Genomic DNA, 19,149 nt, shown 5'->3' on the forward strand with positions numbered 1-19,149 from the left:
CAAAAATCAATAAATAATCCATTATTGCTGCCGGGGTGTTTAACAGCAGTAATGGAGTGATGGATGCAGCAGTGTCTGTATTTTAAATGGCTGCACTGAAAGGAGGTGAAGGGTGTGTTTTTCTCTTTCCTGATGCTGTTTTCCTCTTATGCAGTGAGGAGTTTGGTTGTTGTTTGACTCCCATGCTCTCCGTGGCCTTTGTGTGAGGCAGCCTTTTACTTCACTGACAGGCTGCCAAAACATGCTGAAATTCCACAGTGTAGAAAAGTCTCTGCTATTGTGTGGTAGATGAGAAGCACACTCTGGGCAATGAAAGAAAGAAAAAACTAAAGTCCACCATGCAGTACCATGGACACTTGAGCACACTTTTACTTCACAGACTTTCCACATTAGACTCCTGCTTTCTGTGTGAACCTCCAAGGACCCCAAGTTGACTTGTTAAATAGTGTGTTCATGGGTAAGCGTTGTAGAGATGGAGTGTATTGTGCTATTTTTCGCCTGCTTGGTGTGATGAGTTAGAAATAACTGGAAACCACCTTTTTATGGGAAAAAAAAGTCCTGCTTAAACAAATTAAAAGTTAAAGTGGGCTTGAGCAATAGTTGACGAGGCTGACTGAAGTTCTTTCAAGGTCTTTTGTTAAATATTGGCTGCTATTTTCACCTATTTTCAGCCCACTTTCCAGACCTGACCATATTCAGAGAAATGTCTTTTGTTTGCTAAGCCTCTTAACACTGATCTATGAGTCAAGCATGAAAAAAGGCACCTAACTAGAGTTGTGTCCACACATCAGCAAAGAACCAATTTAAAATTGTACCTTTAGGCACTTTGTCACTAGCAACCTGTAATAAAAACAGATAACTTTTGTAGTAGAATCTACAAAAAGTGGTTGACAGATATAAAGTAGTATTTTTGCACGTGTTTCCCAAAGAACTTAGCATATGTTGGCATTTTATGGAGCATATCCTTAAAAAAAGTTGAGGAAACTGGTAAGTTGATGATAGAAGATGTGGCAGATCTAAAGAAGCGTCTACAGCAGACGAACAGTTTCTGAAAGTCTTGTCCTTAAGATCTGAGAGATGGTCATTCTATTAATTCTGTTGCTCTGTCAAGGTTTGGGGCTACATTTCAGCCAATGGTGAAACAATGTTGGAACTATTAATGTAGTAAAATAACATCAGATCTTGATCCACCATGGTACCATCTAGAAAACGGGCCATGTCATTGGGTTTAGGTCAGGTGACTGTGGAGGCCAGGTCATCTGGCGCAGCACTCCATTACTCTCCATTACCCATTACTCCATTGTCCTGTTGAAAAATAAATGATGGTCCAACTTAAACACAAACTGGATGGGATGGCATGTCGCTGCAGGATGCTGTGGTAGCCATGATGGTCCATTGTGCCTTCAATTTTGAATAAATCCCCAACAAAGCAAAGCACCCCCACACCATCACACCACCTCCTCCATGCTTCACGGTGGGAACCATGCATGTAGAGACCATCCGTTTACCTTTTCTGCATAAAGACGCATAAAGACGTGACAGTCGTCACCAAAGATCTCAGATTTGGACTTATCAGACCAAAACACAGATTTCTACTGGTCTAATGTCTAGTCCTTGGCTTTCTTGGCCCTAACAAATCTCTCTTCTGCGTGTTGCTTTTCCTTAGTAGTGATTTCTTAGCAGCTATTTGGCCTAAAGGGCTGATTCACTCAGTCTCCTCTGAACAGTTGCTCTAGAGATGTGTCTGCTACTGGTACTCTGTGTGGCTTTTATCTAGGCTCTAATCTGAGGTCCTGTTAACTTGCGATTTGTGAAGCTGGTGACTCGGGTGAATTTATCCTCAGAAGCACTGGTGAATCTTCCCAGGGCCGTCCTCGTGTGAGCCAGTTTCGACGTAGTGCTTGATGGTTTTTGCGCCCACACTTGAAGACACATTCAGAGTTTTAGCAGTTTTCCAGACTGACTGACCTTCAGTTCTTAAAGTAATGATGCACTGTCATTTCTCTTTACTGAGCTGATTGGTTATTGCCATATTATGAATTCTAACAATTGTCAAATAGGGCTGTCAGCTGCGTACAAACACGTCTTCTGCACAACACAACTGATGATCCCCAACCCCATTAAGAAGGTAAGAAATTCCACAAATTAACCCTGACAAGGCCCACCTGTGAAGTGAAAACCATTTCAGGTGACTACAGAATGAAGCTCATTGAGAGAAGGCCAAGGGTTTGCAGCACTGTCAACAAAGCAAAGGGTGGCTACTTTGTGCAACTCTAAAATATAAGACATACTTAGAGTTATTCATCAATTTTTTTGTTTGCTAAATAATTCCATATATCTTACTTCATATATTTAAAACAGATCTTAAAATGTCCTCAGAGCCAATGGAAGGAATTCTGACAGTGTGGTGTCATCTGGTAAAAAACAATAAAGAGCAGCACTTCTAGAGTGTGACTTTTTTAATGTAGACAGGGAGGTGTTGGAGTAGTCAAGCCTTAAGAAAGTTAATGAATGACATTTTCCAGATGGGAATGCAAATTTTGCATTAATGTATGATTTCACAGATTGCAAAAGAAAGCTAAGGCCCATTACTGCAGTGTCCTTGTGTGTTGTGCCATGCCTGTGGAGTGCACATGCAAATTAGCTTATAAGTGCTTATAAATACAGTTTATGTAATTGCACTGGGTCCCAGCTAAATATACACAAAATTACTGTTTTGCAGCTCTCTTAATGTTTTAGGCTCACAGGAGGAAGTTGCTCATCTCACCTCTATTAGGAGCAGGACACATGCATTGTGATCCTGTGAGAAACATTATGCAGAGCACAGGCTGCACAGAATGGAAAGCTTTGCTGTTGTGGCTGTATGCTGTGTTGTGGGAGAATTAATTGAAAAAAAGAGAGGTATGAGTTTGATAAATAATGTAGCCATGGCGGATTGGTTGCCTAAGCCAACAGACGAAAAGACAAAGAATTCATGCAAAATCATTATTGTGTATTTATAGGCTATATATTTAGTCTGTGAGAGACAATAACCAGAAGGTGTTTGTATAAAGGGGTGCCAAAGAGGAGCAGCTATGGAGCACCACAGCAGACTGACAAGAGAAAAATGCTGTTCCATGTGTGGGACAAAAGTGTTTCTTCTCTTTAAAAAAAAATAGAAACGCAAACAATAAATTGTGTCTTTTTTTCTTTTTTTTGAGTGGCAGGTTGGGTGGGAGTTCAAGAGTTTTGTCTGTGGTTCCTACAATGTTAGTTAACAATACTAACACAACAAAGGAAGGTTTCAAGCCACCTACATCTGAGAACACACACCTGTGCTCTCATTGACACTGAAATAAAGCCCTCTGAAATGTTTTTTTAAGACTGAAAGGTTTTTTTTTGAAAGACTTTGTATATTCCCCGTCTCTCCTACACACCTCATCAAAACCGTCAGGCATGCTGAAGGTCTGTTGTTCCGTGCATAAACTTTTTCAGATAACTTTAGAAAAAACACTAAACGTTTCTCTCTCTCTGTCTGTCTCATTCTTCAAGGTGTTCCCCCAGTCACTGCGAACATGGAGGAATATGTACTCAGTCGTGGAGCACCTTTCACTGTAACTGCTCCAACAGTGGCTACAGGGGAGCCACCTGCCACAGCTGTAAGCAACCAGTTTCATCTGAAGCTCTTTAAAATGCCTGAAGCCTAAAATTTATCTAGGAAAAAGTAGTGACATTTTTTTAACTTTTCATTTATTATTACGTGACACAGATTTGTGTATTTACACATTGAGCAGAAATGTAAGTAAATGTAAGTCCAACCCTTGCTCTCTTGTGTTGCTTCTCTATACTCATCAACTAGCCGCCAGCTCTCTCAGCATGGCTTTGGAGTGCAGACGATGTCTTTTTGTCTGTTTTTTGTTAATAACTTTTACAGCGAAAACAGTAGAAGGCTGCTCATACATGCGTGTTTAGTTATTTCCTACAAGAAAAGGTTAATATTTAGGACTTTGTACTATTTAGTTAATAAAATAGAGGCCACATGCCCTCCAATAGTTATTTCACTTCCCTCTTTTTCTTCTCAGGCCATTGTTTCAGAACTTTAATTAGCCATGTTCAAATGGAAATAGATCAGTGGGATTGGTGGTGCTTCATTATGCTGAGTAAATTGGACTTCTATTCAAAAGTCTTAAAAGGTCGTATTTTTTGTTTTTTGACACCTGCAGATATCCCACTATCTCTCATCTTCGCTTGGTGTATTTGTTCAGTTTGAATATATGTATGTATTAATGTCACGTGAAGGTGTGTGTTTGAAGTTTGACAGACTGGATTTCACTCCCAGTGGACACAATCAGCCAAAGGTTCACGCTGAAATCAAACACCCATCCAGCATAAAAAATACATAATATGTACATTTCATAATGAATAATGAATAAGGTTCTCTTGCAGAGAAGTTATCGGATTAAAAAACGTGCCTGAACTGGTAAATTTTTTATATGTGATATCAGTTTATACCTAAACTGTATCCAGTGCAGAGAGGGATGAAAGGTGCTCTAAATAGCTTCTCCCGATTGCATTAGGTACTTTAGAATTAAGTTAAACATGCTTTTAGTAAAAAAAAAAAAAAATAAGCCTAAAAAGCTGTGGTTGGTTTTCATTGAAAGTTACACTTTACCTGCAGGCCTGTGGAGACTTGTGAATAACTTTGCCCCAAATTTGATATGCTGCTTCTTAACAGAAATAGCCCGGTTGGTAATACATAATGCAGAAATAAAGTGTCATTTTATCCACCGAGGAAAAGCTGAACAAAGAACAAAGGGATGGCATCCTGCTGCAGATGAAAGCCACAGTTTTCTCCCACTTCTCACTTCAAAGAGCACGCATCAAGCGCAGCGTCAATATCCGACTGTGACTTCTTCCTGCTTCCTTAATAGTTTGATTTTTAAATGTATGAGTTTCCCAGATATTAAAAATAATGTACACTCTTATGTATGAAAATGTTTTCTCCTCAAAAAGTTTTTAAAATTGTTATATGGGTCCCCACATATGAACTGCAATCAAACATTCAGAATAAATCACTTAATTTAATCGTCGACCTTAAATGCATTAGAAAAAAACTAAGGGAGAAATCAAGAAAGATACGACGATGATTGGAAAAAGAAATATAAAGAGGGGGTTAGAATAGGAGTAAATGGGAGGCACATAGCAAGCATGTCAAAAAAAGGAGAGTAAGTCTCAAGGCAAACTGTTCTTTCCACATAAATGGATTTCAACTGAGAGAGTGCCTACAGTATTTTAGGTGAGTCAGATTAGAAATTAAACTGATTTTTTGCTTTGCTTGTGCTGCTGAGCATTAATTGAATCCTTCTACACGCTGGTGGTGTGAACAGCTCTGAGCTGGATTAGGGCCAGGTCTCTCTCGCACGCGCGCACACACACACACACACACACACACACACACACACACACACACACACACACACACACACACACACACACACACACACACGCAGCTATGTTAATTGAATTTGGGTCAAAACCTTTCTTGAACTGTATCAGGGCAGTGTCTTGGGGAAAGTTAAACAAGCATTGGCGTGGCTGTTGCTGCTCATAGATGGACTCAGACATATTCCCTGTGGATGTGTGTGTGTATTCTACGCAACAAGCATTATGTAATCGTAGGGCTTTATATAATTTGCTTTCATCTAATTTTTTTTTTGCACAATTACCAGTTACAATTTTAATTGATGGACACAAATTTTAATTGATAGATGTTTTTAATTATTTGAAAATCACTAATCTTCTCATGTTTCCATGAATTTTTTATGCACATACTCTGGGCATACATGTACATATGTACTGGTGGGCATGTAGTCTGCTTGACTTTTATACTGAAAACAGTCAGTGACTCCTTGGTGATGACCGGTTGAGAGCAAGAAATGTGTAGCAGTGATAAGTAGAACAGTAATGAGACTTGAAAAACTGGAAATGGAGAACATTAGCCTTGAAAGTAAAAGCTCTGCCTCACTACTGAATTTTAAAAACTTGTCATATATCATTTGAAGGCGAACACTTTCTAGTTCCAGGTTGCGGTGCACCTTTCACAGTTTCACTACTAGTCAGCAAGTAGTTGCTGAGTGTTTGCAGACAAAGGAGCATCTTTCTTGCAAACTACTGCTAGCAACGAAATACCAGGGACGTTATGACCACTTTTATCTTGCAACTGCTGGCAATCTTCAGCAAACAATTGCATAGATGACTTGCCCATGTAACTGGTGCCTATGTAACTACAGTCACACTAGGGAAAATTATTGGGACTGTGTTTGATGAACATTTAATTTCATTGCCTTTGAAATCTTTCTTTCAAAGTCAGATCTGCAGCCATTTACAGTCAATCGCTGTCTTTAAAGCAACTTTAGATGCTGAGATGTTGCTATCAATCTGCAATTACATGGGGTCAATTTGACAATTACATCCAACCTATTTGTGATAAATCCGAAAGCCGCAAATCCGTTGCCATCTACATACACTGAAATTCAATTAAAAAGAAATACAACTATTTTACTGTCTCCATATTTAGAATCCTGCCAGAACCTCACAGGTCTGGAACAGAAATTTAAATTTAAAAAGTCCCCACAAATAGTGAACTACTTCCTGCACAGAAAAGTACTGGCATAGGAGTTTGACAACCTTGCTTTCTTATAGGAACATAACCAGAATGCATTGAATTGGTAACCAGTTGATTTAAGTTCTATTGCAAAGATATCAGTGGATATCAGAGTGACTCAGATTAATTCCAACATTTTGGCAATCAATATGGATTTATAAATTTAATGTCTGTTGCAAATCTGTGCAATCGCCTTGCAGTAGAATGTTTTTAACAGAACATTTTGAAAATGGCTGTCGAATGCAAAAAAGGGAAAGCAATCCCCCACAATAAAATATTTTTCATAAGCTGAAGTCTTACTTTTACTCTAGTGGGACTGAGCCATAAAGCAAGTGAGTTATTTATATGTGATGTGACACATAATGTATTAACTGGTAGTGTTGGCTCTTTATGTAGCTACAACAAATAAACAAGAATGTATTTGTTGTTTGAAATTTGTATCATTCAATTGCCAATATTAGAAATAATAAAAAGGTTACATCATGTGAATTCAGTTTGACTGTATCGCCCACGTCTGACTGCCATTTATTAGGATGCATGTTACGGTTTAATGGTCCCAAGCATAGCTAAGAAATCAATAAGTGTTGATCCAGTTTATTAAAGTTTACGTTTTTTATTGTGTTCTTTTCCTCAGCAATATATGAACAGTCATGTGAGGCATACAAACACAAAGGCAACATGTCAGGGCATTACTATATAGACGTCGATGGCAGCGGACCAATCAAACCCCAGCTGATTTATTGTAACATGACAGGTATGGTACACAAACGTATTCTGTTTCCTTTTAAAGAAAATGTGCATTGTTTTTGTTTGTTTCTTTAGTTTGAAAGATTGTTTGGCTGCCAGCGTAACTATGTTCACACCTTCTCTTGGTCTTTCCACCCTGCCTGTCTCTCCACCAGAGGATAAGACGTGGATGGTGATTCAGCACAATAACACAGAGCTGACCAGAGTTCAGTCCTCCGCTGAGCGAAACCAACATTTTGCCTACTTTGACTATTCCTCTGAAGAGGAGCAATTAGTGGCTGTCATCAGCCAATCAGAGCACTGCGAGCAGGAACTGTCCTATCACTGCAGGAAGTCCCGCCTCTCCAACACACTTGGTAACATCTGGAGAAATAGTTGTTAGTTATTATGTGTTAAATTTATCAACTTTTTAACATATGATATTCAGAAGAAGGGAGGTGGTGTGAACTGCTGATGTATTTAATTTAGTAAGAAATTAGAAATCATATTACAATACTGCTGCACATTTGTTACTGATTTTGCAACACAAATTAAGTGGATTTGTTTGATTTTATAATAAAGATTTAACTATCCATCTATCCATCCATCGATTCTCTTCTAACATAGGGCGAGAGGCGTGGTACACCCTGGACACATTCACACCTATGGCCAATTTAGAATCACCAGTAGAATCACCACTGACTGCACTGACTGACTGAGTGCTAATCACTGTGCCAAAGATAAAAATGAAATGATAAAAAATAAACAAATGAAAACAGATGAATGATAAATTCTCTACTGGGGATGTTTCCCTTCCACGCTATCATTATCTTTATAGGAATCACCGTCTTCATACCATTTCAAAATGACTGTGAAATTGATTGCATTTGCAGTCTAACTCTTCCCTGTAGTGAAAAATAAATTAATGCTTAATCACGTCTTTATCTATGTGTGTGTGTGTGTGTGTGTGTGTGTGTGTGTGTGTGTGTGTGTGTGTGTGTGTGTGTGTGTGTGTGTGTGTGTGCTCAAGAGGGTGCTCCTTTCAGCTGGTGGGTGGGAGGCGCTGGACCAGGTCAGAGCCAGACATCTTGGGGTGGAGCCCTGACCGGTACCCAGCAGTGTGGTTGCAGTCTGCAGGACAGCTGTCTGGATCCAAGTCACCACTGCAACTGTGATGCCGACTACGACCAATGGTACTGTACTTTGGAACTGCAAATGTGAACTATTATGGTATCACTCCAGGCTGTAAGTTCTATTTAAATCTGGGTTTTTGATTCTTTGTGTTGTAAAAGAAAATAGCTTTTGTTACCATATCATGGAAAGCGGGCAGAGTGTGTCACTGCATTTTGAAAACACGTGCGTGTCTCTGAGATTCTTTTACAAACTGATTTGATGCTTCCCATGACATCCTGCCACACTGAACAGCAAAGAGCCATAAAACAACAAATCCCAAGATATTTAAATGTCTCTTCCTTTTTGTTATCCACTCCTTTTTTATTCAAATCCTTTTATCCATCCTGTAAGCAATTCTGTATTTAGGTCACCTTCTCCAATCCTGTGACCAGTTCTGCAGTTAGACCCATGTTGTAACCAATCCTGCTGGTGCCTGCATAGCCAAAGGTCCTTCATTCTATTATCTCTTAGCCTAAATCTGTACTGGGGAACTCTATTTTTATAGACTCTTCTCCTGCCATCAATATCTCATCAGATACACGGGCGCTGGATGCTGCCTAAAGTCCCAGATTTATTTTTTGACTACATTTCACAGCAACAAAGCAGACTGCTGGAATTTGAAGCACCACAGAGCCGAGCTCGTGTGGTGAATTTACAGATTAATCACTCGACCTGCGTTCGTTCAGAGACGGTTTTCACAAGACATTGTTCCAGACATGTTGTGTCAGCTTTTCTCAACATCCACCAGTGAGCCTCTGAGAGCAGACAAGCGCAGTCGAGAAATGAGGAGTTACTAATCTAAATACGGCCTGTCCTATTTTTTCAGACACAGTTTTGTTTGAGTTTTAATGGTGACAAGTTTTACCTTTGCTTTGCATGCATGATTATTCAGCTTTCTAATACCAATGCTTTCTCACCTTCCACACTCTCTTCCTATTCTTTCTTGCATTTCTACGCCTTTTATGCAACCCTCCTCCTCTGTCCCCTCTTGTACCTCAGGACTGAGGACTCAGGCCTGCTTACCCATAAGGAGACCCTCCCAGTAAGGTCTCTGGTGCTGGGAGACATCCATCGGCCTGGGTCAGAGGCTGCCTATAGGGTCGGACCGCTACGTTGTCATGGAGACAGTAAATCCATTTAAATTGGTTATGGTTTAGCACAATGGGGGATGATGTTAAATATTGCGACCTCAGTTCTCTCCATGTGCATATCATACATATTGATGATGTTTTGATGGAGTACTCAAGAAGTAGGTTTTATTCAACCAGAGAGTGAAGAGAATTCAAGTAATTAGTGTATCCAATCACCCACCATTTAACTTGTTAATGGGAAAAGAGTCTGCACAAGCTAATTAGTAGCTAAAATATGACTTTATTTTTACTCTTTATTAACAACTAACACAAAGATATATAACAAACTAATGTAAGTGATAGATTTTACCTTATGTAAATTGCTTCTAATTTTACCACTTAGTTTAATGACTACATAAATAAATGGCTTGCTGATAAATCAGCCTAAATGAGATAGCATAGCTGGAGTTATGCCTTTATTCTTAGTTAATTAGCTGAACAGTTGGTTCATTTGTTTACCATGCGATTTTCATTATATAGCCATCATAATGAGTTTTCTTTTAATAAGCTTTGTTCCAAAGTGATATATCAAGTTTTTATAAGAAAGTTTTACATCCCTTTTTTATGAGCAAACATAAAGATATGATATGACACATTTAAGAAGTGATTTTCTTTTTCTTTGCAGAGAACTTCTGGAATGCTGCATTTTTTGATAAGGAAACATCCTACCTTCACTTCCCCACCTTTCAGGGAGAGTTGAATGCAGACATCTCTTTCCTGTTTAAAACGACATCGTCCTCTGGGGTTTTCCTGGAGAATTTGGGCATCAAGGACTTTATCAGGATAGAACTCAGCTGTAAGTGAGAACTTAATGTCCTGGATAATTGTTATCGAATGCTCAATGCTTTCTTGATTTATTCTAAATAACTGATAATGACAGTTTATAAGAGGGATTATTGCATTTCTGCTTCTATTTTGAGATTAACTGTGCAGTTTGTTTCACGTTAACTTGGCAGAGGGGAAGAGTTTCTCAGTGTTTACGAATGTTTTTATTTGTTCAGACACTGCTAACTTCAGCCTCTAGCCACAGATGTGCAACTGCAACTCGCTAGGGAAAATAAGTCGACTTAAATCCTCCTTAAATTGGTTGCAAGAAGATTGCGACAGTCTCCTGTATTTTCCAGTTTGTGTCAAAGGTTTTCAGGTCGTACTACTGCTCAGCTCTTTATAGAGCAAACATGTGCATAGAAGTCAGTAGCCGCATGTAAACTACAGGCTGCCAATTATGATGATTACATTGTCCCATGTTTTTGTTGATCTTCTTGCAGTTGACAGTCCAGTCAAGGCAAATAACAAAAATCACAGCAGCAGTTCCTCAAAAGCCTATTACAGTACAAGAGCTGGCTAAAAACATATCTGTTCGTATATATCAGGAAGTTCCAACTAATTGGCCTGTAATTGGAATATTTTTCCACCCAACTGAATAAAAAAAATCTGAAAATTAAAATTAGATTACAGAGTGATTCCCAGTGAGCCTAGAAATGTATTACTGAACATTAGAATTATCATTACTTTTGATTTCAAATTAGGCTTGGTTGTAACAGTCTCAGCACACATGCAATTTCCCACACACAGACACACACAGGAACAAACAGATGTGAGTCTTTTTTTTCCTGCCCTCGGCTGGTCTCTAAATCATCTCAGATCTGCGTCCAGCTGTCTGTCCATGCTGCCAACAGATGGGCCGGTGGGAGGAAGTCACTTCACACTTCTGCCAACATATGATGATGGACGAACATGACTGACTAATGGGTTTGCTGAAAGACGGCGCATTCTGCAGCCAGACTGCAGGGAGAAAGAAGTCTATTAAAAATATCACTGAAAAAAGCCACAAAAGAGTCTGATACACTTTAGTTGCTAATAGAAAAACATGAGTGAAAAAAGAGATTTCTTGCAAGTCAAAGCTTGTTTTCTCAACTCTGTTTGGATTTTTCTTTCTTTCCTCTTTTTGAATACAAAGCAAGAATCTGACTCCTTGCAGTCATTCTACTCTGCCCACATGCTTAACTAATACAGTTTGAAATTAGTGTAATTATTTGATTTGGCTATAATTTAATTTAAAAAAAAAACATAGCATGCATGTGCTCTTCAGTTCATTTTTCCAGTTACAGCAATATCAGACGACTCTGGCACCATCTGATCTACATTAGCTTTAGCTTTGAATATACGTACACTATCATGTGCTTTATACTAATTTAAGCCAGAGCTTCATCCTCCCGCTCCAACTACTACCAGCTTTGCCTCTACTGGACAGCCAACAATGAGAAGATGACAGTAAGCATTGGGCGTATCAGACCGGAAATGAAGCATGGTCTGGCACTGGCACTTATCATACACTGGCTCTACATTTTGTGCAGTTTTTGTCATCCATAAATAAATGATCAATGATAAGCCTCTTAACTTCTTAAGCCTTAACTTCAAGAGTGTCATCAGCTTTGGACACAGTGTGATTATGGACTGATTCTTTGGAGAATCGTGGTTTGCAGTGAAAATAAGCACCCCTTTGATCATTTTCAATGAAGATTTCCATGAATCAGATGTGGTCTGCTGATGTGAAGGCTTCTTCACCTAATCTTTGTTTTTAAGGCTTTTATATGATCTTTTTATCTGTGAATAATCCTCTTCAGCTTCTACGGAGGTTGTCTTCTCCTTCGATGTGGGGAATGGGCCACTGGATGTACGAGTGAAGACGAGCCTCCCGTTGAATGACAGCCGATGGCACAGAGTGCAAGCTGAGCGAAATGTGAAGGAAGCATCGCTGCGTGTCGATAATTTCCCCGCCGCCACCCACGAAGCTCCCACTGATGGACTCATGCATCTTCAGCTAAACAGCCAGTTATTTATAGGTGAGGAGCAAAAGTTGACTTTTTTTTCAAAAAGTTTAAGAAACCTGAGGAACATTTAAAGTGAGAACATGTCAAAGGGATTTTTAGATTAAAATAAGTCAGGGTTAATTTAAGGTTATCAAGATTAGGCACTTTGTTAAGAAAAAATATTGTCTCGATTTGAATTTGATGGCAACAACGCATCTCAAAAGTCTCAAAAGGCCAGAAGGGCAAGTTAAACTAAAAAGAAACAGCTGACAATAGCTCAGCAACAGGAGTGGAGATTTAAGAAAAGCAACTTAGAGAAGCAGAATTTCTCAGCAGCAAAGGTGGGCAGATGGAACAACTTCAGAATAATGGCTCACACTGTAAAGTTGTACTACAGATGTTGTTGAGAAGTAGTCACAACTGTTAGCTGCTAGAATACAATATCAGACAAAAACATGACACTGTTCCTTTCTCACAATTCCAGGAATGGTCTCCTCAGGCTGAATTTAAAAGAGGATGCTGCCATCAAATTCAAAATGAGCTCAAATGGGATTTTTCTTAAAATTATGTTTTTCACTTTACACATTTGTTTAAAATGTTTTCTGTGTTAAGTTTTGAATAAAATATGGGTTAATGAGATTTGCAAACCATTTGCAAACCATCATTCTGTTTTTTTATTTATATTTTACACAGTGTTACACAGAATTGGATATGTACAAACACGCATGCAAATGTGCCCACATGCAAAGACAACCTGATAAAAACAGAATTTAATTCTTGCAGTTTCTACCCAACCACACAAGTCCCACATGGACACCTGCTGGAGGTGGTCGTACTGATTATCTGCATAGTGTATGTAAAATAAGAGCAAACCTTACTGTTAGAGTCCAATCCAGTTGGTGTTTAGGTATTTGGAAAGTTGTGAGGAGTGATTAGAAGAGCTGATGATTTTGACTTTACCAAGAAAGAATTCTGTTATACTGTATGCAGGACGTGCTGAATTCAGTTTTTCTAAACAGTAATTTGTGTGTGCTGAGAAAGTGTAATATTTGGTGTGTGTGATTATAACCATCACAAACCAACTGTGCATTCTGCTAGGAAAATGGGAAGTAAGTGCAGCCAGTTATTAAAATTTGCAAAAAATACCTAGAAATATAGTAAATACACCAAAATTACTACATTTCTAATGAGCTTGAAACTCAATATTTGGTACGACCACTTTTATTCATCAGCATAGTCTGAACTACCCTAGACAAACTTTTTTGTAATTGTCTTCAAAGCTTGTCTTTAGATGTTGGCTGCTTTTTCTTCTGTTCATTGTCATGAGGTCCCACACTGCTTTTATCAATTTTGACAAAATCTCAAACACCACTGGCTGAAATGTAGTAAATAAAGTAACAAAGTCTCTAATTTAATTTCATTTAATTTAAAATTGGTTCTTTGCTAAGTTGCCTGTTATATGTAGAGACGACACTTACTCATTCTTTCTGTTAGTTGCATTTTTTATGGTTGATTAAGTCATGACTCAGTGGTAAGTGGCTAAACGAAAAACAAACTGAAAGAATATTGATGTGAAAATGGTCATAAGCGAGGACTGGACTGAGAATGTGTGAAAAAGCAACCAATATACAAAGAAAAACTTCGGAACCCTTCAGATAGTCTATTCTATTGATCAAGACCACTTACAAAAATTCCATGAAAGCCTGGCTTATTTGAAACAATTTATCTATAGTACTGTAGAAGATCAATAATACTAGGTGTAAGAGTTTTACAAGCACAAAAGAAATGACATTTTTTTAACCTGGAGATAGAAGTCTGTGAGGAGGTTGGCTTCTACAGACACCTCTATGATGCATCAGTGCAGGAAATTGGATACCAAAAGAGACTGGTGAGATACCTAAAAGATACAGCCTTCTGCAAAAGAGTGTGAAGTCTCTGAAATTTCAATCATTTCCTGTTTTCACTTTTTCACTTTTTCTCTTATATTTTTTCTGAGCTATGGCTCCAATAATTGAGATATATCATTATTATTCCCAGAGTTTAAGTTCACCACATCTGTTAGACAGCTGAAGATGTTTTAGACATCACTGACAAAAGCAGTGTTACATGGAAAGTAAATGCAAACAAAGAGCCGAAATGGAAACCTGTGCAGTAATGCTAACTAGTTAAGTTTAAAGGAATAAAGCAACTGCCATAGCCCTAGTGAGTTAAAAGCCATGGTATGGGGACACAGGGTTGTGAGTTCAACTTCACTATCTCCACCCATGCCTGATTACTGCCAGACCTGCTGAAAGCTGTCCGACAAACTGAAGATCTCAGAAAGCAACACACTGTGCTGCAATCTAAAGAAACAGCTAAGAAACAAAGTCATTGGCATCAATTATCATGGAGAGGGTTACTAAAACCATTTCTAGGCCTTTGGAGCTCCACAGTAAAAATCACAAAGATCTACAAATGGAGAAAACCTGGAACAGTGGTGAACTTTCGCCAGACCCACCAAAATTACTACAAGTAATCGACAATTCATGTAGGAGGTCTCAAAAGAAGTCAGAATAACATCTACAGAACTGCAGGTCTCACTTGCCTCAGTTAAGGTCATCAGTAAGAAACAGAATGAACAAAAATGGCATCCATGGGAGAGCTCCAAGGCAAAAACATCTGCTGACCAAAAAGAATCCAAAAATTCAAAAAATATCTTGATCTCCAAGACTTTGGGGAAAATACTCTGTGGACTGACAACACAAAAGATTTGTATCTTGTTACATCTGCCGTAAAACTAGTACAGCGTTTGATAAAAAGCACATCATAGCAACAATCAAACATTGTATAACAAAGTATACAATTACTCTGCCTAGTATACACTAAGCTAGCCCTAGACACTAGCCCACTAACAAGCTAGCTCTAGACACTAGCCCAGTGTCTAGGGCTGCTTTGCTTCTTCAGGGCCTGCACAACTTGCCCTAATTGATTAAATTATGAATCCTGATGGAAAATGTTTGACTATCAGTTCATCCCCTGATGCTTAAGCACACTCAGGTTATGTGCTGTTATGATCTGAAACATAACAGCAAGTCCACCTCTGAATGGCTAATAAGAATGAAGGTTTTGAAACCCTAGTCAAAGTTTGGACTAAAATCCAATTAAGATGCTTTGGCATGAATTTAAACACTTTAAACAGACTTTAAACAGGCCGCTGATGCTGGAAAACACTCTGAATTAAAAACAATTCTGCAAAGAAGAGTGAGCCAAAATTCCTCCACAGGGAAGTGAAAGACTCATAGTCAGTTATCGCAAACACTTGACTGTTGTTCTGTACCTCATATACAGACGCAAAGTTTGGGGGCTTTCATTGAAAATACCTTCCCTGTTCTTCAGCCTCGCTCTTAGGACAGCCAGAGGCAACTGGTAGGTGACCCATGGGACCTAAATGTTAAATCCGAATAAATCCTGAGAAGAAACCAAAACCAAACAGATCTATTGTCTGACTTTCATCACTACCCACTCTGTGGCCATGTAACCAAATGTCGGTTAGTTTCCACTGAAACACAAATGAAAATGGGTCACACTTTTAAAGTTACATGTAAATTCAAATGGCAAATGAAGCTATGTGATGTTGTTTTTAACGAACATTACCAAAACAACAGGAAACATTGACTCTGTCATTTGGTCTTCTAGTGAGTGTTTATACTACCAGGGGAGTGTTTGTGGGACTGAATCAAAATAAATCACTTGTGTTCAATGAAGGAGCATGTCGCCTGGTGTGACAATGCAGCTCTGTGTATTTTGAGGCATTAGCAGAGCTCAGCAGCACAGGGGAACGAGCGATGTCAGACTTTGGCTACATGCGTATACTTATTACCGTTTTTTCTTTTCATGAGATTTGTAAGAAGCAGCTTTATCCTTTAGAGGAGATAAACCTAACTGTATGAGCGACACTTACTCTTTTAAAAAATGTAATATTGCCTCTTTAACATTACAGTTTAAACTGACTGAGCTTTCTTTTATTAAATCAATAGCTTTTGGTCATTTTTAGGAGATGTTGCATACATTTTCCCACCATTTTCCTCTTAAATTCACCACTTCTGTTCCAAACACATCCAGATGCCTACACATTAATCTATCTGAACTGTGCTTGAAAATCAGTCTTGTACTGTAAGGCTTTGGCTTTGTTCAAATAACATTGGTTCATTTATTTTTGTAGGTATTACATTTTTTGAAGAGAAACAAAACCATTGAACAAAGTGTGATGAGACTGAGAGGCTGCAGAGAGATCGAAGTGGGAATTGAGTTGCTGGTAGTGTTAAGCTAATAATCCGCTCTGAACAGCTAAAAAAGAAACGAACATCAGTCGTATTCTTTACTTGGGCGGGATTTACCGGCAACACACGGGGACTCATTTGTTTGAACAGAAATGTGATTAAAAGGATTTTGAAGGACAATGCTTTTTAAGAAGGTGTTTTTGTCTGTCTTGACTCTGTTTTCAGTAAAACGTCAGTGTTTGGGTGCCTTTGCGCTCTTTCTGCAGCTTTATTGTTAATCCAGTGTTCACAGCACGCCCTCTGTGGAATCATAACTCACAGTACTGCAAAGACATCTGTATTACTATGAATAATGGATCTCATTTGTAATATATAAAATTGTGTAACTTAATAAGAAATTATGTTTGCTGGTTTAAATAAATAAACCTTAATATTTCCTTGTTTTTATGCTTGCGGTTTATGAACAATACAATTCAGCAAAATTAAGCAGGATGTCACTATGGGTTATGTTTTGCATTATTGTTACTTGGCCTAGGATGTAGCTACATTAATCAATGCTTTAATAAATCATAGGTGAGCGTACTGGTACACGGCACATCTGACTTTAATGGTGCATACTGCTTCGGTGAAGGAGTATCGGGCTATTAAATCTCTGTAGCTTGATAATGAAGTGTTCATAACCCTGTTGGTCATGGTTGTGTAATAGTTTTTTTGTTTTCTGGTTGATTCTTTTAAGGCTATACAGAGGAAGGCAGCTTTGTATTTATATGGCAGATAATCAGTAAATTCACAGGACTATACTCGAAATATTTCTGTGTCTGAATTATACAGATGAGAACATAATTATGAGCCCCCCCCCTCATGTCTTTTTTTAAAAAAAAATTTCCCAAATGCTGTTAAACCAAGCAAAGGAAACTTCAAATCCACCATCTGGCATGGGCCTTTCTGCGTGGAGTTTATATGTTCTCCCTGTGTCTGTGTGGGTACTCTGGCTTCCTCCCACAGTCCCATGACACAGTCCCTTATAGATGGATGCCTAAAAAATCACCAGGGTAAAAATGATCAGTCCCCCTTACTTCCTGCCATTCCATTTAAAATTCACTGTGGTTACACTGTGCACACTTTTTTTTGTGTTCCATATAATAATATTTCCACATATAGTAAAACCAACGTGTGCAGCAACCAGACAACATGAAATGTGCAGAGTTTGGCACCAAGTGCAGGTGGACAACTGGATGAAGTAGATAAATCCTCTTAATGCTCAGGACCTTAAGAAGGCCCTGATTGTGATTCCACCACCTGGCTGAGGCCTTTCTGTGTGAAGTTTGCATGCTCTCCCTGTGTCTGGGTGCTCCCGCTTCCTACCACAGTCCAAAGACGTGAATCTACATTTCCCAAAGATGTGATGGTTGTCTGTCTCTTTGTATTAGCCCTGCGACAGACTGGCGACCTGTCCAGCGTATATCCTGCCTCTCGCCCTATGGTAGCTGGGATAGACTTCAGCCCCCCCTCAAACATGACAAGGATAAGCACCAGAAAATGGATATGCATTTATTGTGTAAAGCAGAAACTTCAGGAAATCAGTAGATTTTTCTTTTCCAAAGCTACAGTATATATATTATCAGGCTGTTTTTTTCACATGCTATGCTGAATTAGGTCAAAACTCTGCAAAATGACCATCTTGCAAAGCCTCAGCAGCTCGCTTCAGTCAGCTCACAGCCAGTATTCTAGCAGAGTGTTGATATGGCAGTATGCTCCGGGGTCTTTCGCTCCATCTGCCAATCTTCTTCCAAGATGGGAAAGTCTGTCTGTGCTTTTAGCTGCGAGGCGCTTCTCCTCAGCCTTGATCAAAGAGCTGGTCTTCTTGGGATTATGTTTGTTGCTGTAACTGACTGCTGAGGTTGCTATCTCAGCATCTGCTTTGTGCACCTGAATGTGCTACCACCGGGAGCATCCTTTCTTTGGGCAGCTGCTGAAGATGGGTTTGAATCCTCCACCCAAACATTGTACCCAAGGCGTGTTGCTCTTTCCCCCAAGAGTGAAAATTTGCAGGACTAGGCAAACCATCATAGGCTGCTTCGATCAGGAAGCACACTTGGTAAAAATCAGCCTGCAATGCGTTTTCTGCTACATTAAAAACTTTCCCCTCCATTTATTAAATGTCTGCAGCCATTCAAAGGCAGTAGGACACAAAGGTGGAAAAATACACAGCCTCTGATTTTAGCAGTGCCGTTCCAAAGCATTAAGCATTGCAGCATTGAATACTAAGCATTGTAGTTCACTGTTCTTACTATTCTTTTAACAGCAGTACTGTGTGCAAGCTCTTTAATCAAAATTATTATTTTTAATGCTACAATATAATCATTGTTGTCATTCGTGAAAGAAAAGAGACAGAGGAAATATGT

At 38.9% G+C, this 19,149-nt stretch overlaps 1 protein-coding gene across 1 annotated transcript in view; it reads left to right on the top strand.

Annotated features, from left to right (window-relative positions):
• Positions 1-19,149, top strand: part of LOC120742926 (contactin-associated protein-like 4) — a 114,575-nt gene that overhangs the window by 73,675 nt on the left and 21,751 nt on the right. Inside the window, exons 11-17 of the mRNA XM_040046455.1 lie at positions 3,532-3,638; positions 7,278-7,397; positions 7,546-7,746; positions 8,400-8,562; positions 9,542-9,669; positions 10,298-10,468; positions 12,300-12,518. Coding sequence (XP_039902389.1) covers positions 3,532-3,638; positions 7,278-7,397; positions 7,546-7,746; positions 8,400-8,562; positions 9,542-9,669; positions 10,298-10,468; positions 12,300-12,518 — 1,109 coding nt within the window. The remainder of the gene's footprint in view (positions 1-3,531; positions 3,639-7,277; positions 7,398-7,545; positions 7,747-8,399; positions 8,563-9,541; positions 9,670-10,297; positions 10,469-12,299; positions 12,519-19,149) is intronic.

The sequence above is a fragment of the Simochromis diagramma genome, unplaced genomic scaffold (genome assembly GCF_900408965.1).
Source record: "Simochromis diagramma unplaced genomic scaffold, fSimDia1.1 OVJJ01000553.1, whole genome shotgun sequence".
Classification (NCBI taxonomy): domain Eukaryota; kingdom Metazoa; phylum Chordata; class Actinopteri; order Cichliformes; family Cichlidae; genus Simochromis; species Simochromis diagramma.